This window comes from Leptosomus discolor, chromosome 8, assembly GCF_034619465.1.
Source record: "Leptosomus discolor isolate bLepDis1 chromosome 8, bLepDis1.hap2, whole genome shotgun sequence".
Taxonomy (NCBI): Eukaryota; Metazoa; Chordata; class Aves; order Leptosomiformes; family Leptosomidae; genus Leptosomus; species Leptosomus discolor.
Genome location: NC_141398.1, coordinates 2062237 through 2089862, shown reverse-complemented (window position 1 = coordinate 2089862; position 27626 = coordinate 2062237). Strand labels below are relative to the sequence as shown.

The window sequence follows — 27626 nt, the reverse complement described above, 5'->3', positions numbered from 1 at the left end:
GTCCTGTGGCCCTGCCTTTGAAGTCTTTGTTGGCGTGGGGACGAAGGGCTTCTGTAGGCAATGACTTTTTTTTTTTGAACTTGCTGGTTGTCACTTCCTAAACTGCTGTTTCACAAACTTCCTTCTAGTTCATGGTCCAACTGGGTGATCCCGGCAATAGCAGCGGTTATCGTGGCCCTGATGTATCGCTCCTACATGTTGGAGTAAGCGCCTTACTGCGAGCGAACGCGGGAAGAGACTGATCGGGAAGACCATAAGCAATCCGAACCCAGCGTGTTTCTGGACACAAGCCCCGTATCTGAAGAAAAATTCAACTTTTTTTCAGAAAACTGAACAATTCTCTTCTGCTGTGCACTTTTCTTAACGTTGCCTTCTTATTGCTGTTCTGGAGTGGTGAAAAGGCAGCACTTCTCTTTTTGTATAACAATTTTATCTCTAATGAATTATTTGATAACTGTATTGGTCTCTGTGTTAGGATATTGTTTTGTATGTAACACTGATTCTGGTTATTCCTCTTCCCTCTGTAATGGGGTCCATAGGAGACTCTCTACATAGAAATCTTGCAGCTTTAAGTGACTACCAAAAGTGTGTGCATGTATTTGTCCATGTGCACAACATCACTTAACAAACCATGCTATCTTCCTAAATGTAGTAGGTTTGGATGAAACGCTAATTAAACGTAACGGGAAAAGCTGAGTGGAGTAGTGGGTCTAGGTGCCTGTGAGCGGTTGGGCCCTACCAGTCAGGCTGTAACGAGCTGATTCTTTTCTTTCCTCTTGACAGCTGCTCTTACAGTTGTTGTCATAGTCAACTGCTCTGTTTGGCCCCCATTGAAAAATTCAGGTGAAACACAAAACCCAACCTTTGGCCCGATTACAACTGTCTCAGTTTTGGGGAAAGTAGCTCTTTTTTTGAAAAAGAAAAAGAAAAAAAAAAAAAGGGCAGAAAAAAGTAACTGCTACTAAATAATACTGATCCTGCCAAGCACTCAGGTGAGTCTAGAACTTGTTCTGGAATTTCTAGGCTTTTATAAAATCTTCAACTTTTGTCGTGTGTACATTGTGAGGGAAAAACTGGTACATGAGCTCTGCTTCTGGCCGTTCCACGATGTGCTCCGTGGCTCTTTACTACGAGGAGGTGACTGTTTTCACTGCTAAATACGAGATAGCTGCAAGTTTGCATTTTGTGGTGAACCTTTTTAGTCATATGTAAATGATCATGAATAAAAGATTAATTGCTTACTCTTGCTGGCTCGGATAACTTTGTCTCAGACTCTTTTGAAGGCCTTGGGAGGGGTGCTCTTGCGTGTTGGGACACTTCTCAGGTACCTGGTCGGTGCTGGAAGTCACGGTATGTCCCTGGTCTAGGGAAGTCGCATGTAAAGGTGAAGAAGCGTGTTACAGAGCAGTTAGTGTAGGTGGTTTTGTCAGCATGAGGGACTTGTCACCAGCGAGGGACTGGGCAGCAGTTTGGCCCTGCGAGCTCTGCCTCTCCGACGTGCCTCAGGGCTCGCAGCGCTCTCCGGAGGGCAGCCTCTGGGGAGCCTGTTGGGGCGAGCCACGGGGAAAGCTCTAAAAACCGGTCACTGGGGGAGGGGACGTGGCTTCAGGAGATGGTGTTGTGGTATGTAGGAATGTGTCAGTGCAGGAATCCTTCAGGATTTGCTCACTGTGGGATTCCTCGTGTGGGAGTTCCTCACTTAGAGGAAATAAGGATGTCTCGTGTGGCTTCAGCTGTGGGAGTGCTCAGTATCGCTTATTTTGTGTTCATGGCTTCTCTCAGACTTGGTTATGGACAAGCCGTGTGCATTTACAGTAGACCCCATCGACAGCTTCACCTTGGCAATTTTAGCCTGCAGTACAGGTGGGAGTGTTGGGGGTTCTGTCTTGCACTCGCTTGTTTTGTCCTGGTGTTGCCCTAGCTTCTGCTCTGAATGTGGTGAAGCAGGTTCAAAAATTGACTTCTTTTTTTTCTACAGATAACCTTTAAAAAGAACACATTAACTCTGAGTCGGTATGCAGACTCATAAATCACGTTTCAAGGACTGAATTTTCTGTTAGTTTTTAAAATAACATTTGAGTTCACATGTCTAGGTGAGGCAAAAAAAACCCAACAAACCAGCAACTTCAGAAAGCTTAACCTTTCACGTATATATATATTGCCTTTTTTTTTTTTTTTACAAGAAATTCAGGCTGGGAGAATTTGTGCCCATCAGCAGGCAGGGTAGTGCGAAAGGCCTTTTTTCCAAGCTGTCTGTGCGTTGGGAGTTCCAGCATGCTGTAGCTCTGTTTGGGTCCCATACACTGCACGTTTATGCAGCCCCCCGGGCTCCCTGGGTGAGCTCAGACCCCTCCAAAAGCAGTCGGGCTGGCACACGTGGGGAGTTCCCCCCGTGTGAGCCGAAAGACGAGCGGGCAGCGCTTCAAACCCGGCTCCCAGTCACCGTGCTGGTGCCTGCGGCTGGTCTCTTCACGCTCCCTTCCACCGGTGCTGGTGTGAATGGTTCCTCAGGCGGACGTGACTGTTTCAGGTGTTTAGCTCCAAACTGATAAAAGTGATCAGGCTTAATTTGCCTTTTTAATGCCCTGAGGTTAGAGCTGCTTTCCATGGGGGGTCATAGAGGAGGTTTTGCTTTAGCTCTTAGGAGAGGAAGAGAAAAGGTGTGTGGGCGTGGTGAGGGGTGGATGACTGCTACTGGAAAACAGGTGAGTTAAGGGTAGCTGCTGTTTTTACAGTCTGGTGGCGAAAAGAAAGATGGACAGAGTCTGCTTGCTTCTCAGAACAAAATCCTCTGTACCCGGATCCTATCTGAAGGTGCTCGGATTGTCTTGGCAATTAATTTTTGGCCGCAGGGGTTGGTCTTGGTGGTCGATGCTTTAAATCAGATGTCCTCTTGTGGTGTCTCCTCGTAAAAAAAAAAAAAAAAACAAAAAAACAAAAAAACCCCCACAGTGTTCACACCAGCCGTCAGCGATCGGAGCGTTGCCCTTTTGGCCTTCGTTTGCCTGTCCGCTGTCATTGGCAGGGACGCAGAGGGCTCCCTGTGATGGACACGGCCTCGGCTTCCCATGGAGCTTCCTGTGGTGTCCGTGGAGTGAAGCCAGCACAACTTGTTCACTCGCTCCCTCGGCTGCGATGAGGGGAAACCGATGTGCTGTCCCCTTGTCCGGCTCCCGCGCTTCGGCACGCTGCCTTTCGCCGGGGTTTTACAGAATGATGGGGAGAAACTGGTGGGTGGGATAAAAGCTGAGCAAGGGGAGCCTGGTCACAGATTTTCTTCAGAGGCAAAAAAATGGGAAGGTGGTGGTGTTATTTTCTGAGTGTTTGATTACTGAGGTAAATGAATGTTTATTAAATTCTTGGCTGTTTGAGCAAAACTGACACTGTATTCTGCAAGGCTGGTAATGAAGATTATTAACTGAAACTCAGAGAGAATGAGCTGTGTCAACGTGTCACACAAACATGTACAACAGTCATAGCGTTACAGCATTTTCTCCTGAACGTAGAAGAGGCTTTGAGAAACGGCATCGAGGGAGCAAGGAGCAGGAGGAAGCTCGTGCTCCTGTGTGCTTGGCTCTGATGCCTGACCAGAGCTGAGCTGAAGCTGGTAACTAACGGATTGTATATTGGAATTTTACTTTCATGCTACATTACATTCCCTTTCGTGATTAATTCATTAGGTGCTGAAATATTTCGAGTTTTGAATGACCTGGCTTATAGGGGGGTGGGCAGACAATCACATGAATTAATGAGGAATGTTGGGACATTTGATCTCGGTAGATGATTAATGATGGATTTTCTGTGGTTTTTTTTTGTCCTGAAAACTAGACAGACTTGTTCTTAATCTTCTTACATGTAAACACGTGCGTGGAACAGTCCTTGACACTTTCAGTGCCAGCTTTCTAAACCCAGGGCCCTACACTGTGACTGCTGGTCCGTGTTGGTGGCTGCTACCCCAGCGCTGGGAACGGGCTGGATTGCACCGCGGTCTCACGGATGAGGAGTAGGTTGTGACTTTTGTCCTGTCTCGTGTGACTTCTGTGCCCGTGTCTCACGGCTTACTGTGCTCGGGCGGGCAGCGTGCTGCCAAGAGCTGTCACTCCTGCCCACGGAGAGGGAAGTCGCACTGTCGGGCGAGAAGAGTTACGCACAGGAAAACCTTAGGGAAGGTTTTTGGTGTCTCTGGATGGAACACCACAGAGCTCAGGTGGACCCCCACAGTAGCACAGTCATCACAGAAATCTTGCCTTTTTCCCCAGATCCTGGTCTATGGATAAAGCTGAGTGACCGGTGCTATTGCAGGGTGAGAGCGCTCCATGGTATCTCGAGTTCCACCAACTTCGGTCCGGGATAAATGCGGCCTTGTGTTGTTGGAAACGATCAGGGTTTTACCTGTCAGCTGTGGGGAAATGTCTCTGACTAGAGTGTCCTCTGGAAACTGCTTCAAGGTCTAGGAGCGGGGGGGGGTAGAGAGACAAAGGGTGGGCCAGGCCAGGGCAGTGCTTCCCTAAAGGACTTCTTGAAAGTCAGGAAAGATCATTCTCCTGTCACGTCCAGTTGTCACAGATTTCTGAAGCCAGTTGATGCTTTTGGTGTCACTCATCTGGCCTTACCGTGGCCGTAAGGGGATGGTAGGTGTGTTGTCTGCATAGGTGTTGAGGGTGGACGTGGAAGAAGAGCTCAGCCTGCCGCTTAGCAGCCCGCAGGGTGGTGGGCTGGGAACCAACTTGTCTTTGTCTGGGTCTGTTTTCAGAGTAGCGTTGCAGTGGGTGACGTCCCCTGCACCAGCTTGAGGAGGACAAGCAATTCGTGAATAACAAAGGGGAGTTTGTACTTGAGCAGTCACAGCTGCTGGGATTAGAATGAGAAACCCTTGGTTTAGGTTGGGGTGGTTCTGTAGAGCTGCTTTTTGACCCTACTGAAGTAACAAAGACGCTTGAGTAGTACGGGTTATTACAGGCTTTAGTTGTCCTGGTGAGAGGTCTGCAGACCTGAGGATATGGGTGAGCAAGTTCCTAGTTTACAAGCTGAGGTGTGTAGGTTTAAAGCTATTTAGCTCCTCCCAGGCAGCTCCTGGCGGTGGGCTGCCCTTAGTCTTACTTGCATGCGAGGTAATTTATTGCAGCTTTGCAATAAATGCACGATGACGTCCTTGAGAAGCTCAACATCTAGTAGATGGGCAAGGCCGACCAAACAAGACCTTCCCACCTCGAGGTCCCATGAGAGTCGTGATCCAGGATGGTGTCTCAGATCACGTAGGACACACATCAGCAGGATCAGACCCTTCACAACGCATTATGCTTTTCCGTACAGCCAGTTGGTGTCTGCAGATAAGCGCCAGCGGGTGAGGAAGAGCAGGAACCGTCGCTGGAGGAAAGAGAAATGGCCTGTGAAGCAAGGGCTGCCACCCAGGGTTTTCTTTCGGAGCTCTGGGCCCTGACTGCTGAGCTGCAGGGAGTTTTACTCTCTGCTGTGAATCCAGCATTGTTTCCTTTCTGCTGGCACAGAGGAACCGAATGAATATTTACCTTGGTCCTTGGACAAAGTTTTACAGCCTAGGTGAACTCTGGCCTGGTTTAGAGCGCGTTGGATGCGTCAGCATCATTCCCGTAGGCGTAACCTCACTGGTTTGTGCTGGGCCTCGCTCCTGCTTTGCGTGAAGCACGAGCACGCAGCTCCAGACTTGTCAACAGCACATGGCTGTGCAGGAGCCTTTCGGTTCGTTCTTGAAGTCGGTGTGAGCTCATGAGGAATCCTGTGGAAACAGATGGCCGCCTCCCTTCCGCCTGCTGACAGGGATTTAGAAGGAAAATCGCATAGGGTTAACGTTAATAACAAATCAGCAAGTGACATTCTTTTTGTACTCTAAAAATCCACGTGTATCGGTGCAGGGACTTCACACCCGTGGGTAAAATACCTAGAGCGAGCAGCTCCTGGTCTTGTTTGGGGTGCTCAGTAGTTCTACCAACACTGCTGAAAAGGGGCTCGCGGCCAAGTGGATGAGCCTAAATTCCCTTGTAAACACCGATTTGTACAAGTCGGTGTTAGGGTTTTTTTGTTTACTATGGAAACTACCAGAATAATTAAACGCCTGAAGTGTGGAAATGAATTAAGACTACAGACTTTGTCTCGAAACCGAGCAGGAAATGAGACCCGCCGCGTGAGCGCTGCGGTGAGCTGCAGCCGTGTGCCGTCCCGTGGTTGGCGAGCGGGAGACACGTGTCGCTCGACGTGCTGTTCCTTCTGGCGTGCTGCCTTCTGGGTAAACCTGCCGTTCGTGGCCTCCTTTGGAATCCACTGTGCTGTTAGAAGACAAAATTTACTTTAATACATGTTTTATTAAGACGATGCGAAGGGACCTCTAGGTTTTTAAAGCGTTGTATAAATGTGAGGGGTTCAAGTATTCATTGATCGTGTCCTGGCTACGGTGTTACCTTTGGAGAGCGGTGACCAGGAATATCATGAAGAAAACAGGATTTCCCTGGAAATTAGATTCCTATATCATAAAAATTCTTTCTTTTTTAATTTCTAACTTTAAATAAATTTCAACGGAGGCAACAGCGTTCATCTTCGAGGGATCAACCCAGCCTGTGCCACAAAGTGCTGTCAGAATGCTCTGCAATAAGGATAGCCTTCCTCCAGAAACACGTTCGCTTAGGCATACGTAATTTTTTAGCATCTTGTTAAATAAACCGGCAGGTGTAGACCGCAAATCCATCCAAGCAGCTGCTCAGCGTATGACAAATTTTGTCTCCTACGCATATAACAAAATAGGCGTCATCTTTATGAGTGCGCTGCACTGCGATAATACAGGGTCACAAAGTAGTGTCCCCACAGGTTTTAATGGCTTTTGATGAAGTGGCTGAGCCATTAGCGGAAGGCGCCCTGTGGACCCTGGTTATCATCCTCCTCCCGATTTCTCCATCGCGTGAAATCGCGTGAGTGTCGCCACGACAACAGCAGTGCAGGCGTTTCACATCTCGGCCCTGGTAATCGGAATGTCGTAAGGACATTCAGTGGCTTCATGAGGGCAGAACTCGATTTCATTTCCACTCTCAAAAGACAAACAACAGGTACGCCGACATACTACATTTTAAAAAAAACCCTCTAGTATTTCAAACACTGAAGTTTGCACCGGAAAGTCCCTCCAGTTTCTAATGATGTTGTGAGTTACCATGTCACCAAGCAGCTCAGAGATTAGAAGTATCACAGTAAAATAGAAATAGCGTGTGGGACTCATGGGGGCTCTTTAAACTGCTGGCAATAGAAAAGAATAAAGAAGCGAAGTGCAAGTTTAACACATTTTAACTGATAAGATAACAGTTTGCTCCAGGCAGCGAGCAAAGACGGAGCACGTGGATTTGAGGAAACTCTGCTCAGTAAGAGCGGCTTTTCTTACGCCACTTCTGAGCGTCCTGCAACGCTTGGCCAGTGCCGATTTCCAAACCGAAGGATTTCTAGAGTGAAATTTGGGTGGTGCCGCTCCTCCCGCCCCGCTCCCGTGCTCTGCCACGCCGCCGAAGCCTCCTCAGGTACCCAAGGGGATCCGTACACCAGAGCCTCTTGGCTGTGCTTTGTTGCCCCGACCGGGCTGATCCAGCTAAGCCGCACCGTTGCCTCAGCTCAGAGATGCTTTGGAGCCGTGAAACTGCCTTCGCGAGGGACTCTGCGCCGGTGAAGCGAGGCCGCCTTCACCCCCTCGGCCCAGCGGGACTCCCGGCCTCCTGCAAGCCCGTGCCGAGGTGGCTGCGCTCCTCAGAGGCCCAGCCGGGGAGCGGGCACGCTGTTTACTAGAAACTCTTGAGCAAAGTGAACAGATTTACTGAGCCGAGGTGAATCTTAAGGTCGCTCAGTGCCAAAAACCTAGTTGGGTTCTTGTTCTGTGCTGCTGAAAGGACCTGGATACCTTCCTAGTTGTTTATCTAGCTGCATGTATGTAGAGATAAAACGAAAAAGGGAAAGCTCTCCTAAAAAAGAAAAAAAAGAAAAAAAAAAAACAACCACAATTCTCAGGCTTATCTGCTCATCCCTGAGAACTGAGCACTGAAAAATCCTTTTCTTTTTGAAAACTTCCCTTCAGATTTTAGCTAAGAAGGAATAGCTCTCTTCCACCTTCTCTCCTGAGCCCTTAACGCCGCCTTCTGTGGGGCAAAACCCGTGTCTGGATTTTGTAGCTGATCCAAAATGCAGCCGAGACACAGCTCCTGGCCCGCACACAGAGCTGCTCTGTCGCCAGACGACACAACCAGTGAGGAACAAAAGGTTTTCGAAGAGGTTGAGATGATCTGTACATTTTTTTCCTTGTCGAGGCAGAACTTCGGCAGTACGGACCGCGTGGGGTTACCTGGCCTCTGTAAGCGCGGCTGCTGCCTTTTCTGCCTTCGAAGCGTTTCCCTGCCCGGCGTGGGTGCCGCAGAGCACGGCAGGGTGTTGGGGCGCAGGGTCAACACCCTGCTCGGTCCCACTCACCCCCGTTTTACTGTGCCTTTAACTGAAAGTTAGGCCGAGGCAGAAGAAAACTCGGTGCTTTTCGGAAAAACCTCGGGCCAAAGGCTACTTGGCGGTACGTTCAGGCTGCCTGCCACGGACCTCGCTGGAATAGCAGGGCTCTGAGGGGTGGAGGGGCTTGGCCTGCGCCCAGGGGAGGTTTGGATGATTCCTTCATCCTTAGGGATTTTGGTTTTTTAAAGTACTCAGGCTTCAGAGGAGGAAGAAACACCGCACACCCCTGCCAGAAGTGGAGGTTCAGTATTCACTGTGTGTTTTCTCAATCCTCCCAGTGCTGGCTTGGTGGCTGGAGGCACTCGCTGACCCTCTCTGTGGCCGAGGGTTTAATTAGCTACGGCTCAGGGTTTCTAAACAAATGTCTGGCTGTAGAGCGTTGGGTCATAAAGGTGATGTTGTAGGGCTGCCTATTGTGTTCCCCTAATTCTCTCTTTTCTGTTAGTGAGCCTTTATTCGCAAGGCTCCATTCCCAGGCCCCGCCGGGGGCTGCTAAGCTCTCGGAGCAAATGTTTCTCGGGGGTGGGTTGCGAGAGGAGTGTCTTTTGAAGGTGTGCCAGCATCAGCCGTGCCACGCAAGTGCAGGGCGATGGGAAGAAACTCGGCGGCCTCGGAAGCGAGGCACCGCAAAGCTGCGCGTGGGGAACCTGCGGGGTCTTGTTCCGTTCCTTAACGGCCAGAAAGGTTTTCTGTGGTGATGAGGAATACAGTTATGTCAGGCTGTGGGCTTAACTGGAGAGACTTAGTGAAGCTGATGTCCTGAATGAGGGTAGTGTTGTCTTTTTTTCTGGAAAAATTACCATTTGCTAAAATATACAAAGCTGAAAGAAGAAGGGAAAAAAAAAAAACCCTTAAGATGTATTTATTTTTTTTTTCAGTGTAATGGTAGGTCAAAATATTTCTTGGCTTTAGTAAATTGTTTGTAAATATGAAGTGTATAAACAGAAAAGAATATAAAGTGATTTGTTTGGGTTTTTTTAAAGTAAGCAAGGTCTTTGCATTGGGGTTTGATTCCTTTTTAAGAAGAGAGGAAATGATAGAAAGCTTTTCCCTCCTGCTCATTCAGTGAATTTTTTAACTCAGTGTCTATGTGTAGAATAATTTTCATAGAAATATAAGTGGGAAAGGCTTTGCTCTTGATTTTTTTTTCCTATCTTTTGTCAGTGCAAAACGTGGATAAACCTGCTACCCTCTCTCTCTATCATTGCCCTACACTAGTAACAACAGTCAATCCTTTTATGATTATCCAGGCAGTTTAATTTACCTTTCCTCTTCTTCCCCGTTGCCCAAGCAGATGAATAATCTTTTGTTTACTTGAACTTTGACTGTGTCCTTCTGGACTGTGCGGAGGCAACAGTCTCGGGACAGAGTCCAAGGCAAAAGAGTTAAACCGACCCTGTTTGCATGACAGGCTCCATTCAGAGGTTCGCTGCTTAATTAACTATTTCTGTGGCCTCAGAGCCATTGCCAGGCTGCAGTGTCCGAACTGGAAGGAATAACGCTCGGAGCGATGCGTTCCCTGAGACCTAAGCCAGGTCCAGAGGCACCAGAGAGCAGAAGCCCAAGGGCAAAGTGAGACTGTCTCGGGGACAGTGAACCGACTCGGGCTCTCCACGGGCAGCCTCTCTCCTTCTCCCTGCCTGTGGGCACAGCACGATCCTTTGCCAAGCTTCAAGCCCCCAGCCCCGGGGGGCAGCAGAGGAGGTGGGAAGTGTCAGGAGTGCTGGTGGTTCCAGCTGGGCTCACCTCCAGCCTGCCTCGCCTCGTGGGTGTGGGCAAGCCGTCACCCACAACCCGGCCACGGCTGGGATTTGGGCAACACCGCGGCCACGGCGAGGTTAAAAGAGGTGGTGGCGGGTTAAGCTGGCTGGTGCCTGTGGGTCACTGAGCTCTGCCGCTGCAGGGGGTCACTGAACAAGGGTCGATGCTTTCCTTAGGGCTAGGGATGCCTGCAAAACCGTAGCTGCAGATGTGAAGGGATGGCCGTGAGTGATGTGGGTTTAGCTCAGCCCCACCTGACAGGCCTTTTGGAGCCCAAGCTCTGTGCTTTCTGGAAAAGCCCTTCAAACCTGAGCTATGAACCCAACCTTAAACCAAACTCTGACCCCAGAGTCTAGCAACCCTTGCTGCCCTTCGCCTCGGTACGTCCGTGCTTGTACAAGCCTTGTGATGTTCAAAATCTTCTTGTGGGGGTAGGTCAGGGGATGCAGAGAATTTAGCGTTAGTATAACCAAAGTCTTGGCAGTCTAATAAAAAAATTGTTGCTCTGCACATGGATTTTTTGTTTGTTTTTCAAAATGGGAAAAAATTAGGAGTATTATTGTTTATGGAAAGCTTCAGTAATAATAATACAGTCAAAACTGTTACACATGCACTGCCCAGGCTCTGCATCTTTCGTCTAGTGTCCTGCTCACCCTTCCACTGCTCCTCTGGGTCAACGGCTTCAGCCTGGAGGGAGTGGGTATGGCAAGGCAACAGCATCCCGAGTCCTTCACTGGGATGAGGGTGGTGGTGGTGGTGGTTTCTTCCTCCCCCTCTCGATCCACTTCGGGTCATGTTCATGTTTCCCAACACCTTTTGTGCTTCGTTCATCCGTCTGCAATTCTGTTACATCTGAATTTACTACATATGGTGCATTTTTGCCTATGTTAGAAACTTGTTCTTTATTCTTTTTATTACTTTTTGTTCATCCTAAGGTGGGTTTTGTTCACCGGGTCTGTGCTTCTCTCACTGACCGGTGGGGTGTGGGCTATAGCCCTGCAGCCCTCAGCGTTAGCCCATGCCCCGTCTCCATCGTCCTGTGCCTGTACGCCTCTACACCCGCTCTTGGGAGCCCACCTTCAGGGCCTCCTCCCTCGTACCAGGCCTGCATTGCATCGTCCTGCTGCCGTCATAAATACTGCGCGCCACACGGCGCAGCTGGGTGTTACTCTCCGTGTAAAACCTGCGGTTGTCCTGTACGAAGACGCGCCAGGCAAGTCAGGCGTCGCTCCCTGGTCGTTAGAAAAAATGGCTGTTCCAGCCACAAATCAAGTGAAAGGAAAGCTTCGAGCAGGTCTAGGCAAATTCAGGCAAAGCAAGACTGATCGACCTCCATCCCAAGGCTCTGCCAAGTCAAAGCAAAGCCTGTGTCCTCTCGTTACGAGGCTGCAGAGCGCAGCGTCCCCTGGGTGACCCATCCTTTAAACCCAGGTACTTGTGCTGTCCTGAGAAGTCATCCCAAACCTAACCCTGCTCTGGGCATCCCGTGGAGCCTCAAGGGCTGAAATGTCATCGTGCCGTACGTGGAGAGCAGCCCTCAGCCCAGCCCGGCGAGGCCTTGCCAGCTCAGTCGCCTTCCTGCGCTGGGCTTCGTGGGGTCTGAAACCCCACGTTGAGCCCACGGCCCCACGAGCACGTGGCCTCAAAATTCTTCCCAGGCCTCCACCTTACTCTCGGGATGAGCCCGTGACCCAGCATGACCATCCCCCAGGGACAGTGTGCTGGTGTGGGAGTCCTCATGAGAAAGTTCAGGCTTGTCCAGAGACCCATCCAGGTGTCAGCCTGCTGTTGACCCCTGGTGCCTTCTCAACCCACCCTGTACCCTCATCCCTCACCCTCTCCTTGGCACTGGGGCAGTGGCCTCCCACAGGGGCCGGGACCCTGCCTGAAACCAGACATTCACCTTGGCCTGAGGTCCATCCCTGTAGCCCCAACGCCTTTGGCTCTCCTGCGTCAGGAGCCACCAGCTGATGGTGGCCTCAGAGAGAGGTGGAGAGGGCTGGAAGTGTTTGGAAACTTGCTGGTCTTGGGCAGAGGCAGCAAGGTGAATTTTGGTTTGGCAATACCAATTCCCTTCTCTCTCTTTTGGCCGAAGTTCAACATGGGTCAAGCGCTGGGATCGCCTTCCCATGTCAACTTTGAAGAGAAGCGTGGGATCGTTTATGGGTTTGATGGCCAAATTTTTGCAGAGGCTGATGTTTAATACTGTTGGGCAGGAGCGGAGGATTCATTCATTTCGTAATGCCCATAAAACAATCTTGGCTATTGTTTCGGTAACTCGTATTCCTGTCTTTATCCCCAGGTCTCACCCCTTGATCAGCCTGATTTCTCAGCAGAGGGTATTTTGGAGGGCATTTATGTTTTGGAGCCATTTAGAATCAATAAAATTTATTTGGGGGTTTGGTTTGGGATTTGACAATTTGGGAGTAGGGGGTAGAAATAGTTTTTGTGTTAGGGCTCTGGCTTGAGGTCTGAGGAAGCTCTGAATTTATCGCTGCGTGGTTTGGACTCCAGCTTTTCTGAAATGAGGTTGGACAGAGTGTTTCTGACACACGCTGGTTGCTTTTAAAATAAAAATCTTGGGCTACCGTGAGTTCACAGGGCTGCTCCTCTGAGTCTCTTCTAGAAGGATCGCCTTGTTCTCCAGCGGAGCAGGTGTAAAGAGCAGCTACACCAAGCTAGGGGTGTGCACTGGCATGGGCTGAGGGCATTTGTTTAAGTCTCCACCTTCAAAAGGCCTGTTGTCCAGGGCTCAAGTCAGCATTTGGGCATTTTGGGCTTGCAAAGCACTTCTTTTCCTAGTAATAGGTACAGTCTGATTGGGCTTTGCAGGAGTACGGTTTTTTCAGTGGTCCAAATATAGAGGCAAGTCTTGCTTTAAGAAAAAAAAGCCGAGTTTTGTCAAACACGTCCTAGCTTGATTTTCCTCTTGAGCTGCTAGGCGTTCCCTGGGATAATTTGTAGTTAGAGTTAATTACAGGTTTCAGCTAAAGGAGTGAGGAGTTAGTGAAATAAAATAAGTATTTAAGACATAATTTTCTAATTTCTGTATTGAGCAATTGTTTATTTATTTTGGAGTTTTGAGTCTGGAGACTCAGAATACGTCGAGTGAAATGTGTTAGGACACCCAGGTCAGGTTGGCCGTTTGAAGCATGTGTAAAGGATTAGGGCCGTGGTTGAGATGCCTTTGGTTTGTAGGAAGTTGATGTGGACACGTAACGTTTTTGTTTTGGAGGGAACTGCAGCTTTTTGCTTTTGGGCTGCCGTGATGGGACATTTGATGGGAATGAGGGCTGGGACAGACAGGGAGCTGATTTGGAAACCAGCGTAGGTTGATGGGGGGCAGGTAAGATGTGTGCTTGAGTCCACTGAACGAGGATAAGGCCTTGGTTAGAAGGAACCCAAAGGGGTTCGGTTTGGGACTTCTTGCCGTGTTCTGGCCTACAGCTGACGGGGTAAGATTATGGCTGGAGCTGCGGCTGTGGTTTTAGCTTTTGGAGGCTGGAGGCCAAGCATAGGACAAATGTCGTGGTGGCTCGTGGCAGCCTTCTGATGTCCCAACAGGGAAATGTCACGCAAACGGCTGGAGGACAGCCCGGCACAGGCTGCGCTAGGGCTTGGGTTAGGTTCAGAGGGAGGGCTGCCTTTCCTCGGCGGTGAGAAATGAGGCTTTCTTAAAGGATGGGTTTAGGATCACGCTTCTCAACCTACTGATGGGTTGACGTGCTGGATACCGTGCCCAGACCCGGGGACAAGAGGAGCTGATGGCAATCCCAATTTACAGGAGGCTCAAGCAGAGGGAAGTCAGCTGGGGTTACGGCAAGTGACTTTTCCTGGTCTGTGGTCATCTCTGCATGATGCTGTCTCACTTGCCTGCTGCTCCCTGGAGAAGGGGTGCTACGTCAGCAAGCAGCGACCAACCTCCTCGGACACGCTCGTCTTCCGCAGGGACCGCCCGTCCAAGCCGTGTCATTCACAGCCCCTGCGCTGTGTGGAGCTGCCTGGGCTCGGCCTATGCAGTGGGGACCTGTGCCTTGAGCCTGGCTTACCTCCTGCTGCTCATGTGCCGTTGCTGATGGTGTTGGAGCCAGATGAAAGTGTTACCTGACGTCCAAAACTGGAGTCCTGAAAACCATGCCTGGGTGTTGCTTGACCCTGGAGTCTCTTTAGTATCCACAAAAAACATCTTTCTGTCTGGCTGAAGTTTCCCCCATGACTACAGCAGCCTCTGTATGTGTATCCAGAGACGTCCCAGTATTAACCAGGCTGAGCAAATGGATCATGTGAACCATAAAAGAGATGTCCTTCTGCTTGAAGTCCCCGAGGGCTCGATCTGGAGGGAATGGCTTTGGTATCCTCTGAGAACACGGGCAGGCTGAGGCTCAGCGGGCCACAGAGGTGGGGCTAAACCTTCCTTCTGAGAGCTGAGGGGCAGGCAAAGGGAGAAGGGGTCTGGAGCCTCTTCCTCGTTTGAGGACAAACAGCTCTGCTGTTGTGTGCTGCTGAGCCCAGTCGCTCTGACAGCCGTGTGCCGCTGGGTTTAGCCCCTTTCTGCTGGAGGTGTCAGGCAGCCGGTAAATAACCCAGTTTACAAATCAGCGTGTTAGGACAAGCCCATCTTCATCAGTGAGAGGTTTGCAGGGGCCGTGACTGTGAGGGGTGAAGAACAGAGACAGGGATGAGCTCAGCAACCTTCAGCGGCCAAGAGAGACCTTCAGCAGGGTCAAGAACATCTGAAATGGCTTTGGCTTCAGCTACAGCAGCCCTTGTTTTCTAGTCTGGCCCTGCATTTCACCTGGGTCCTACCTGCTGAACAATTTCACGTAGCTATTCAGTGTTTTGTGTATTTAAAACATTGTCTGTGCGAGCTTTTTCCAAAACAATTCATATTTTTAAGTAATTATCTTTTGTAACGCAAAATAGCAACATTATGCACAGCCTTTCAAAAGAAATGTGGAACACATTAAACGCCACCGCATTTTGGAACTTCTCTTGAAGCGGACCTATATTTACACCACTCAATTTTATTATTTTGCTTACTGAGAACTCTGAGCTGCTGAAAAGGATTTTTTTTCCCCCCAGATAATTGATTAAAAAGCCTGACTACTTACTTTTACAGCTCTTTGCAAAGGCTTATCATCAATAAAGAGCAGAAGAGTTCAGTCATGCCAGAAAAACTTTGGACTGTTTGGTTGCCAGAAGTCTATTAATCAGTAAAGGAAGTTTTTCAGAGTCTGTGGGTGAGAAAGAACCTAAAAGGAAACATCTTGATACCATTTTAATTTTAGCTGTTAAATTTCATACCTGTATATAACATAAGTAATTTGTTCCCCCAAGAGGAAAAAAAAATCCCCTAATTTCCCTATTTTTGTGATGTTAGGGTGAAACTAAAACACTGGAATCGGAAAAGTGAAATTAATCGCAGAACAGTGGATTATAATCCAAGCCCAGATCTGAGTCTAGTGAATAGGATGAAGTGTCGTTGCTCTCACAGGGTCCTTTCTGTTACCGTTCTTAATTTATTTTGCAGATAAACTCCAAAAGGTGAAGTCCTTGAGCTGCCACTTGTTTATTATGGAAAGAGCATATGTCTCCATCCTTGGAGATAACTGGGGCTTTCCTAGCTGTGACCCTGAGCGATCCGATCTAATTTTAACGTTGCACTTAACTTCAAGGACTAGACGAGCTCGGGAGGATCCTTCTGACCGAGGTTTTTCTATAAATTTCTCTGTAAATGCATATAGATGCGTATGCAAACAGGCACGGAAAGAAGGTTTACTCCTTGGCTCCAGCCTAAGGGTATAGTTTTCCCTGAAAACATCGGTATGAAGTTTGTCACAAGGCATCCTGGCTAAATCAGTGAGCGAAGAAAATGTCATTTTTCTCACTATTCTAAAGCACGTAGGGATGGAAAATCAACTGTAGGGCAGCCAAGCCATGTGAGTAAGGGGCTACGGTTTATGGATTTCTGCAAGCTACATTTCTTTTTCCCAAGATATTTGTTTCTTGGAGGAAAAAGAATCTAGAAACAGGCTTGAATCCTGGGTGTTCTGGCATTTCCACTCCAAACCAGATGAATCTAGAGGTCCTGCCTGTCCGCACAGCACAGAGAGACCTGCAGCAACAAGACAGGGGTGGTGGCCTAAGACGGGGTGGAGGCAGGTGGTTGGTGTCTCCACCGGCCTGTCTTGATCAGCCTTCGCTGATCACCTCTTTGTGATTTCCCTAGGTTTTTTTTTTTCTTCCCTCTATTCCTGCTCTCCTTCACCTTCTTTTCTCTGCCAGTTGCTCTCACCTAGGAATAGCGCTTAAATCCCATCCAAGTCCTTTCTAAATGGCCATAATCTGTGTGCTAAAGTATAAATTCATAGGAGAAGAATATACTGTTAGGAGAAAAAGCCTCCTGCGACACACGATGCGTTACTGTGCCTTGGTTTTTCAGCACACAAACCCAGAACTACTCTGGTTTTTGGAACAGAGTGAGAAAGTCTAAAAGTTAAGCTGATTGTGACAGGTGTTCCAAGCCAGAATTACAGCAAGGATTTCTTCAGTCTGATCTCCGAGGGTTTGATGATTCTTAGCTTCAGGCTTTCATCTGCGACGCCTGAAAATCTTGTAATCTAACGCTCAGCTGCATTCACAGCAAGTTGTGTAAGGAGATGAAAATCACTTTGCAGTGGGTTAAAGGAACAATATAATTGGGAAATTTATAGAAGGCGGATCAGAGCTTTGGATGTTGCCAGTATAAGTCAGTGTAAAACAGTGTCAATCCAAAGATTAGCTCCATCTTTCAGCTTCTGCATGTAGGGCGCCAAAGCAGCAAAGTAGTTACTAGTGTATACACGAGTAAAAACAAAAAAAAAAAGAAAGGACAGATGGCAAAGGGAGGCTCTGTGGGTTAAGAAATCAGTCAGAAATCTCTTTATTATTTCTTTCATTCGTAGCATGACGTTCAAGGTTTAAAATGTCCGGATATTTAGATGCAATATTTGAACGTAAAGAGCATAATGCTATTTAAAAAGGAAAATAAAAAGTAGTAAGAATTGAATCGTGGCAACGATGTTTCGTTAAAAATGAGTCTTTGATTAAAGGAAGCATAACTCATGCCAGCTGCACAGGCAATACTGATTTCTGTAGCGTCTCGCCCCAGAAGGTCACTGTACCAACAGCATGAAATGGTGTTCCTGGGGACAGGTCCAGTTCATGATCTTGAAACGAAACATTTAAAGTAGAAATGGACAAATAGGCTTCACTGTCTCTTTTCCTGTGCTCTCACAGGGTGATAGCTTTCTGTCCTGGTTTGGGCTTGGAGACGCGGCTGCAGGACGACTGGACTGCCAAGGCTGACCCAGCCTTAGGGTTTTCTCTTTCCCAGCAGCACTAGTGCTCCAGCCTCTTCCTTCTTATTGTCTGGTGGGATGCAGTGAGACTGGGTATAATTCTCCTGCAGAGAAAGGGAAAACCACCTCTTCCCTACGTCATACTCAGTTGCTACAGCTTTTGCATCCAAACTCAAGCCTGTTGGACATTTTGCAGCTCGGCGTGCCTGCCAGCGTTACCGAGAGGAGCGCTGGAATGGATTTCCCTCTAGTGATGAAATATGTCAACTACAGATTGTTCTACATCTCTGGCACAGTAAGAGTAGTTGTTTCCACCTCCCATTCAAACAGCCACTTTGAGAGGGGAAGAACAGCAAATCAGAAGTTTATTGGATCTGGAATACTATGAAGTCAAAGTGTAAATAACAGGAATTGTTACCATAAAAAAACCAACCAACCACAACACAACAACAACAAAAAAACCAACAAAAAACCTGACCAAACAGCAGCAACTTTTTCGAATTAGAAACAAAGCTCTGCACTCAATACACCTTCACACCCGGGTTGTTATTCTAGACAAAAAACCCACTCCTTCTTAAAGCGAAATGAGTATCATAGTGTATTTGCTGGTGGAACAGGTAACTCATCAGTTCTTTTCCTAGTACTTAGAAAATATCTCATCTTCTCCAGGCCTGAGACTGGCATTATTTTAAGAGTAGGCACGACCCATAAGCTTACAATAAATTCTTTTTCTCCTCAAGTGCCTGTGGGACCAGAACTGATGGTTTGCAATGAGGAGGCCAGTCAAAACCTCTCAAGCCACTTCACAGATTTCAGTGTAGTTTAAATAGCTTAGCGAGGAGTAGGGGACAAGTGCTGCTGCTGGACGCAGTGACCTTCTCTCCTGTGAGACCTTAATTAATGAAGATGAAAAAAAATAATGAAAAACCCTTAATTTGACAGTTCTTTGGCAGGCTGTGCAGGGCTGACTGTGTAAGAACTGTCTGACTTGTAAACTCAGCAGATTCAAAACGCTTCTGAGAGACCATGTAGGTACCCAGCTCCATTCCCACCCTTGCTTAAAACCTGTCCAAAACAAACTTTCACCTTCAGGGAAATATAAATCTTCATTTAAAAACTGTAGCGGAGGTTTTATTTGAATAGATTTTGACCAAATTGATTTTTTTTACTGAGTTGTATCCAAACTAGTACAGATTCTTCTCATGATTTTTTCTTTCCCCGACTTCGAAGGGGAAAATAATCCCTTGTGGTAAGAAGCAGATGAAGTGGACAAAGCCCCGAGCAACCCAGTCTGAGCTCAGAGCTGGCCCCACTGCGAGCAGGAGGTGGGACTGAGGTCCCCTGAGCTCTCGTCCAGCTGGAATGATCCTGGGACCCCAAATGGCAATTTATTTTTTATGCAAAAATGCTGTCCAGCCATTTATTCAAAGTTAAGATATGTGATGCAAAATTTTGTAAGGGTAACTTTGGGTGAAAGATAATTCACCCGTACTCAGTGGTTGTTTAAGAACTTTCCTGCAGCTTATGAAAAGTGTTTTTTCCTTAATTTCTAATTAAATAACTTCTGATGACCTTCCACTGTATCTCGGGTATAAGGATCTGCCCTCATCTGCCCTTCTTTATTAGTTTCTTCAGGGAAAAGATGACCCTGGTTTACATTTCTGGAAAGTCCCTAGCTGTTGTTGATGAACGTGCTGCAGATATTTTGGTTACAACTTATTTTCCATTTCATTTACTTCCATTTACCGTTTGTTTGGATATTGGCAGCGCTGGCTGTGGGTGTGGGATGTGTTAGCTTCGCATTACTCTCCGAAGAGTAGTCTGCCTCCTCTGTGACTTCTCGGGGCCAAAAGCACCTTTTGCATTTCGGGAGGCCGATGAAACGGTGGGGGGGTGCACTGGCTTTCTGCACCAAACACTCCGTTGTGCAAGGGCAGCGAGAGGTCTTTGGATTTGGGATTCTTGGCTGTTCTGGCGCCGTTGGGTTGCGCTGGGTGTCTGGTGGCTCACGGGTACGTCACCTCTAACGGTGCGTTTGGCGAACGGGGGGTCTCAGCATTGTGTGAACAGCACAGCCCAGCGAAAGTCTTTGAGGAGACAGGTCGTAGCCGTGGGAGATTTGGATGGCAGACGTGCGGGTCGTGCGGCCGGTGGATTCAGGAGACATTGCCGGGCGTCCTCCCCGCCCCGTGCCAAAGGGGCAGAGCCCACACAGGGCTTTGGGGGCAGAGCTGGAGGAAAGCTGTCGTGCATCGTTTCTGTGGGTGCCGGTGACTCCTTAAACCAAAGGCCACTTTGATTTTATCTGAGTGTTTGTGCGGTCCAAAGCATTCGTGGGCTGCGAGAGCGTGATACCGGGCCTGCGCCACGGTGCGCACCGGCGCTGGCGTGGCATGGTGCTAGCACGCTGCTTCAGCGCTCTCAGCTGCTGCAGATCTCTCCCCAGCACTGAGTCGTACCGTGAGGACGTGCCCTTGGTTTTCCATGCTGCCCCAGTACCCCTGGAGGTACACGCCTTCAGCACGGGTGTGCCCTGTGCCCTTTTGAACCCCTTTCGGCTGTGCAGATGTGGGGCTGGCTGGCTTCGGTACTTGCTTGCGGCAACTTTCTGCACGGAGGTCTTTCAGTGAAACACCGATTTAGATGTGCCACACGCTCCGCTCCCATGCTCTACTAGCAAAGCCAGGCAATTCTTGCAAGAGTTTAATCACAAAGGGGTAGGGTATTCCCAGCCACTGCTTTGGAAAAGAAGCATAACCTGTCAGCCACAATCATAAATAGCACATCGAACCTTGCAGTCTAAAAGCCATCAGATACCTGTTCAGTAAGCGGTAGTGTAGAGCTTTCAGTTATTATAACTGCCAGGCAGGGTTTGAGGTGAAAATCTTAATCTGGCTGAGCCCCTCAGTGATAAATCCTCATTAAAAAAAAATTTATAAGGCTGCCATCTAATAACCTTCGATCTCGCTGTAGTTATATCTCGCCCATCTAAAGACCCAAAGGACAAGAGGAGGTTGAATTTAATCTTTTGTCTTCGCTTTTCTTTGTGAAAGAAGGGAGAGCGTGGAGCCATGCTTCCCACAGCGGTCCCCGAGCCTGGGGCAGGGTGAGCGGAGCAGGAGACCAAGCGCTTCCCCTGCCCAGGTGCCAGCTCCCTCCGCCGTGCGGCATCACCGGGGAGGGCAAGGGACGGCCGCCAGCCTGGCTTCGTTGTGGGATGCAACAACAGTAAAAGTCGTGGGTGAAAAATAAGAGTCGTGCTGGTGAAAATACTCTGGCTTTCATAAGGTGTTTGCTAGTTGAAAAAAAGGGATGGCTGCATTTCAGGAACTGTGCAGAGCGCTGCACAAGTGCTAAACGCTGCTGTGATTTCATCAAATAGTCTTAACATTTTCTCCTCACCTTGCATTAAAGTGATATTGGGTAGGTTGTGTATTTAGTACACGGGTCGTGTAAACTACCATGCACTTTCTTTTGAATTTGCCCCTACGCCGCTACATTTTGCATCCACGCTGGAAGAAAGGTGTGTGCTTTGAACGAACAGCCCGCTTCTGCTTGAATGGCGGCACCACGGAGAAGGACTGGAAGGTATTCTCTTGTTCTTGGTGGTTATTGCGCGACACCACACGTTGTAATTATTATGTTTGCAGTACATAACAGGCACTGCAGAGCCAGCGTAGCCATCTCAAACTCTTTCTCCCTGGGTTATCTGGGACCGGTGCCTGCCGCTGACCTGCCAGGATGGATTCCAGGCACGGCTGCTATTCAATATCTGGGAAGGTCCATCCAGGCAGAGGTAGTTCAAGCTAAGGCAGTAGGAGTTTTGCCATTGACTTACTGACTCTAAGGCACTACCCGTGGGCTCTGAAAGACATTTCTTCAGTTCCCAGAAACGGCTAAGCATCTCCAACTCAGCCGCTCCTTGCTTTGCCTGCTGTGGCCCCTTCGTCGCTATGTTAATCTCAGTTATAATAGAAGATTTGTGCTGAATCCGTTTCCTGCTCGTACACAAGAATTCAGAGTTATTTGGCTTTAGCCAGAGTTAATATTATCCTCTTAGGGGCTATATGAATTCGGTGTGAGTCATAGTTTGTTGACCTACAGCATGGAAAGCTCTAGCCAAACCTGCTGGTCATCTGGAAAAGTTTGTAAACTTGTTAGCCTTGTTCGGAAGCTGTTTTCCCAGTTTATAGCCTGTAACTGGAGCTGTGTAAAAAGTGATGCGTGGTGTGGACAGAAGCGCTATGAAATCCTACACCTGCTCTTTGTAAAGCTCAGCTGAACAAGGTAGATTATGAACAGAGAAAAAATACTGGTCTTGGTCAGAAAAAAAACCCAAACAAACTGCATTTCCAGCTGCCTTTCGTCTGTTTTTCATTCAGGATAAATGCCTGTCATTGCAACACGGCGATGCAGTGTGAAGCGTTAGATAACCGCAAAACAGTTTCAAGGCAAAGACGTAATCATTCACGGGGCTGATTTTCATATGGCGATGAATCCCCCCGCAGCGGAGCAGCGGCTGATCTGAGGCAGCAGACGTCACCGTGCAGAGTCAGTTGATGTGAACCCTCCTGCTGTCAGTAAACGTCAAGCCTTTTCTGCAAGAAAAGCACCAAAGGGAAGAGATTTTTCCACTTCTAAAGAAATTAACTTGGAAATTGCCTGTACTTCTGTGAGAAAGAAGGAACCTAGCTCTGCTTCTTCAGGAACTGGCATACGACTTTCATTGCTCTGTGCAGCCTCAAAGACACGCATGTTCCACAGCCAACACGTGCGATTAAGCACTCTTAGTGGAACCAAAACAATGAAGATTAAACAATTAAATTATACTTTCAGTTATAAATAATCCTCATCTTGTCTACCAAGAGTTCTTATATCAAAATGAGATCACCCAGAGAAGCTGTGGGTGGTCAGCAGCTCCCTGGCAGTGCTCAAGGCCAGGCTGGATGGGGCTGGGAGCAACCTGGTCTGGTGGGAGGTGTCCCTGCCCAGGGCAGGGGCTGGGAACTGGGTGGTCTTTAAGGCCCCTTCCAACCCAAACCGTTCTGTGACTCTATGAAAAAGAAAGACTTAAAGTATCTAATCTACTTTTCCTACTTTATTTTCTTGTCTACTCCTGGATTTTGATTAAAATGGGGTAATAAAAGCTAACTTTTCTATCCCTTTTTTCTATAGACTTTTACTTGCAGTGCTACTAGGCTGCACTCTTTTTGAAGAGATGTGCTTCTGTTTCTGGGGTCAAGTGATTTATCCAAGATTCTCAGTCTACAGGTTTGTAGGCTCTGGGACTGTGATGATAATTGGAGCATATTAAAATTTAATTCAAAGCCTAAGGAGATAAATAAGGAAAATAAAAGGGTAAGAAATGTTTTTCAAGAGGCTTGATTCATGATTTGTGAATAGGCAGCGTTAGCATCATACTTTGGCCGTGCCAAATCAAAACAATCACTTCATAAAAGCTATGGTTGATAAAACTCTATTTTCTTAAAAGCATAATATTTTTTCAAGGTCTTAAATGCTGGCCTTGCAAAATCTAGAAATTTCGTTTGAAATACAATGTTTATTCCTTGTGGACAATCTTCTATTTTGGAGTTTTTAGTGAAAGACAAGATGAGTTCTTACATGGCTCTTGAGGAACTCGAAGAGACATCAAGGCCCCAAACCAGACAGAAAGACCTACAGAGACACACGGACTTTTGGGATAGGTGAGGCCAAACCCAGGGATTCTACCAACACGTTCAAAGTCCATGCAGGGGGTAACGGGGCAAGTCGGAGCAGAAGACAAAGAAGAGCAGGAGAACCAGTTTCTCCGGGTGTGCGGTAGGATATTTTGAATTTACGGTGACGATTCGCTGGTTCCAGCACTGGGGGGTGAAGAAATAACCTACCGCACGGAGCTGCGGCTGCTCGTGAGAGATAAATGCTGAGAACGGCTGGAGCAGTTTCCAGTAACGCAAGTAACCGTATTTTTCATTCCTCGCTCAATTGCAGGCTGGCCCAGGAGCACCAAAAAGACGTAAAGCCTGACAGAATATGGCGTGTGGGATAAAAAGTCTCATTCTTTGCTCTTCAGCAACTTCTCTCTAATACCTGTGCTGGAGCATCTCGCTGCTGCCGGCTCCCCTCTGATGGATGTCATTTTCTGACGCTTGCTTCAGCACTTTTATGGCCCTGCCATCTGCTCTAAACAGTTAAGGGCACTTTCATTCTCAATTTTTCTTCAGGGGAGTAGAAGAGGCATCTGTCTCCAAACACTTAAAAAACCTCTCAATATACATTTGCAAATTATTTATGCAAAATAACTCGGATACACATTTTCAGCAGGATTTACAGATGTCTGACGAAAACGCTACTTGCTTACACCTTTAAATAAAACATTGTTGAAATCTGGCACACATGCCAACGTGGAAAACTGCTCATTTTGTGCAAGAAATTAATAAAGTTAGGCTTGGAATGAGTGGAGTTCTTAACCCAAATCCGTAGCTTTAAACGTGCTCTTAAGTATTTTGCTGAATGAGGGCCCTTGAATAACTTTGTGTGGCAGTGCTTTGACTCTGCAGTCCGAACAGTGCTAAATCCCCAGAACACATTTTACCAAGACTTTCCATCACAAAGCTCTGTGTAAACACCAACTAATCCAGTTAGCGAACTGGGAACTCTGAAGTGGAAAAAGAGACTTGATAAAGGCATCAGAGTGGATTTAATGAGTCTGAGCTGGGCTTAAAACTAAGGAGTTGCAGTCGTTAGGCCATGGATATAAATCCTCTCCTGACCCAAGTGTTTCAAGGGAAGAGACGATGGATCCCAGTGTGGTCCAGCTCTGGACTGGCAGAGCGTTGTGTGAGTTAAACTGTTTATACAGGTGACCTAAGACAATTCACTTGTTTTTTTTTCAAATTTTTCCATTGCTAGCAGTGCATGGGACTTTAAAAACATCCCTAAGAGCTGTTGCTAACCGCTTCTGGAGAAACATCCTCTTCCACTGCTGTAGAACTCTGCACCAGCCTCTGCTTATCACCTTTTCTATGGCACCAGGAAAAGCCCGAGGGCTTTTGGATGTGACTGGGTGTAGCTGAGACACGGTGGCTGAAGGAGCCACCCGTCCCCAGGGTGAGGTGGGATGTGCTCATTAAGCCAGATCTGCCCCTCCCTGCCCCTGCCAGGCGTGGCTGCTGCAATTGCTGAGGGGAAGCAGCCAGGGCTCTCGACGTACAGGAGGATAAAAAAGAACAAATCCATGTCAGAATCATTTTCTAAATAAGTTTGGGGGTTTTTTAGGTATCGCTATTCTTTTTTATAGCAGAATCTCGCAGCTCTGCTTTGATCAGACGTCATCCCTTTGGTGCCCAAGTAGAGGTCCTGGCTTCCCTGGCTCCCCGTGGATCTGCCCAGTGGATTTTGCAGCCACACAACGAGCCGCTTTGCCGCCTCCACCTTCCTTAAGCCTGCAGGATGCAAGGGTCTGTCAGCACACAGGAAAGTGTCAGTCAAGTGATACAAAATTCGGAGCTTCCAAACCCCCTCGCTTTCTAACTGAGCTTTCCCGCCGAGGTGGGAGGCTGGGTGCAGCTGGGGAAGGATTCCGAGATGAAAACTCCATAACAAGAGGGTAGCAGCACTGGGCAGCACTGGGGATGCTCCACCAGGAGTGCTCCGACGGGTTAGCAAAACACATCAGTTCATACACACAAAAATCACACGTGTCCATCAGATTTCCTGAGGAGGGCAGTCTCACGGTGATGAGTTCCCAGAATTACATAGTCCAAGCTTGCGCAGTAAATTTAGGGTTAGGGTCTTTTCACCCTTCGGTGGTCACTCGTAGTCTTCCTCACGCTAGTTGAAGCCTCCTTCTTCAGCACAAGCCAGGGCCCCTGTTCTGATGCAACCTCTTGTACCAAGCAGTCCTGTAGATGTTTGCTAGGTGCCTCCTAAACTAGATGGCTTTGTCTCCTTGATGTCTCCTTAATGTCTCCTTGATACCTGGAGCTTTGTCTCCTTGATGTCAGGCAAGATGTTAGCTATTTATCAACTTTGCTCAGCAAATAGCTAAAACCATCCTTGTGGGGGAAGGAAAACTCAGGAAAACAAAGACACAAGGGAAACTAAACAAAAATATGCGAGTAAAGCTTTTATGTGTCACAGTGAGGCCTTAGTCAGGGATTGTCAGGGTTTAACTCTTTCACAAGAAGAAGTAAGACACTATGTTTTAAAAATATGGTGAAATTTTTTTCCAAGAAAGCTATTCCCTTTTTCCTGCCATAAATCCCACAGGAAAGGGTATGATGCTGGGAAAAGGCTGTTTGTGAGGCGCCAGGGGATGTCCTGCTGCCCAGCTGCACAGATATGACCCAGCAGCCACAACAGGGTGGGCTATGGTCACCCTGGGGTGCTCGGACGTGGGTGTCCCAAGGCATTTGATGGTGCTGTGACCCAGGAAGGGCTGCCCCATCCCTGTTACTGGGGGATAACTGCAGGCAGAGGGCCTTTGCCTTGGTCTGTGGGAAGCAAATGAGCGTAATTAGCACTTTTTTGTGTATTTGCAAAGTTTGTCTGGATTTTCATGGAAATAAAACGCCACATTCCTGACCCAGAAGCTGTCCACAGGCAAATCCGGAATCCCTGCTTCAAATGGGAGGATGCTGGAGCTGCCAGAAGAGGGTCTTGGTATATCACATTAGGCAGAGGCAAGGTGGGGACACGTTTTTTGTTCAGCCTTGGCCCCAGATACGGGCACTGTACCCTGGCTGAAGCTTTGGGTGAAGGAGTGTGGGGGCGAATCAACTGAGAACAGATGCTCGTTGTGTAAAATTTAATTCCAAGTTGTTAAACAACGGTAAGCGGGACTTTTCTAGCTTTTATAGTTGGCACTATCGCTTTGTATTCATCAAACAGTAACTGTTAATACTGCGTGCCTTCTGTTCTCTCTGTGTGCCATTCCTGCCGTTGAAATTTCTAACAACATAGCAATGCCATCGAATTTGAAGTGCAGCAGCTGGAAGACAAAAAGAGCATCCTTAATGGCTCGACTGTCATGCAAATGTGATGCTCAGGGAGCTAATTGCGAAGTTCACTTACCTGAAAGGCAGAAAACAGCCTGGCAAACCCATGTCTTCACCAGGCCAGTACATTCGAGGTAGAAATCTCTTACTGCCCACAGTATTTGACTGACTGACCAGTAGCTCATGAGGGGAGATGGATCACGCAGAAGAAAAGCATTGAGGTGACTGAGCCCATGGCTCCCGATCTGTTGCTTTTCTGTTCCGACCTGGACTCGATCTCCCACGGGCAGCCCACAGACCCTTCTCCAGGCCGCTCTTTCACAAGGCCCAGAAGTCCCTGGGTGCTGCTTTCCCCTTTCTGTGGACAGCCAGGCCATGGCCTGGGCCACCGCCAGCAACGCCAAGGGTGATGGAGAGGAAGACGGGGATGGAAGATGGCGGCCTGCGCTTTCCAGGGCTGAGGCTTTTGATGGGCTTTTGATGGGCAGAGGGTTTGCTGTGCAGTGTTAACACCTCCGAGATACCTGCTGGCTCATCTGCAGTGCTACTCTTTTACAAAGAGAAGGCAGAACCCCCCAAAATCGATGTCATGAACCGGGGATATACACACTGTGGCTGGAACACGCCATGATGCCTGGGTGCTCCCGTGGCTTTCCCGACGGAGCTACCTGTCCCACATGGTGGCTGGTCTGGATCTGCTACTGAGGGTTTTAGAGATACCCATTGGTGTCTGAAGAGGTCTGGAGGGCCAAGGGAAGTGCAGGCATCTAAAAACACTTTCCCTGCTAAGTAGGAGTTAATCTGTTTACCCTGGGCAGGGCTGTATGAAACCCAGAAGCTTCTGCAGGTGTAAATATTGTGTGCAGGTGGTAGAGCTCTCGGATAGAATACATTTTCTGGGCAAACTCCAGGTGCAATTAAAGTCAGTTTCAAATTTTAACAGAAGCATCAAAAATACGTGCCATGTGAGCACACAGATCTGTTTATGCCGTTGCCTCAATATTTATACACTCCATTAATAGGG

General features: G+C 48.1%; 1 protein-coding gene across 3 annotated transcripts in view; it reads left to right on the top strand.

Moving 5' to 3' along the window:
- CYB5A (cytochrome b5 type A) overlaps nt 1–22979 on the top strand; it is a 34036-nt gene extending 11057 nt beyond the window's left edge. The window contains exon 4 of one of the 3 annotated variants that reach the window (XM_086468903.1): nt 21986–22979. In XM_086468903.1, the coding sequence (XP_086325029.1) occupies nt 21986–22024 (39 nt within the window). In that variant the 3' untranslated portion in view covers nt 22025–22979. Of the gene's footprint in view, nt 1–128; nt 1242–21985 lie in introns of those variants that run through there. The other 2 variants (XM_086468902.1, XM_086468901.1) reach the window with 2 other exon arrangements.
- Nucleotides 22980–27626: the final 4647 nt, after the last annotated feature.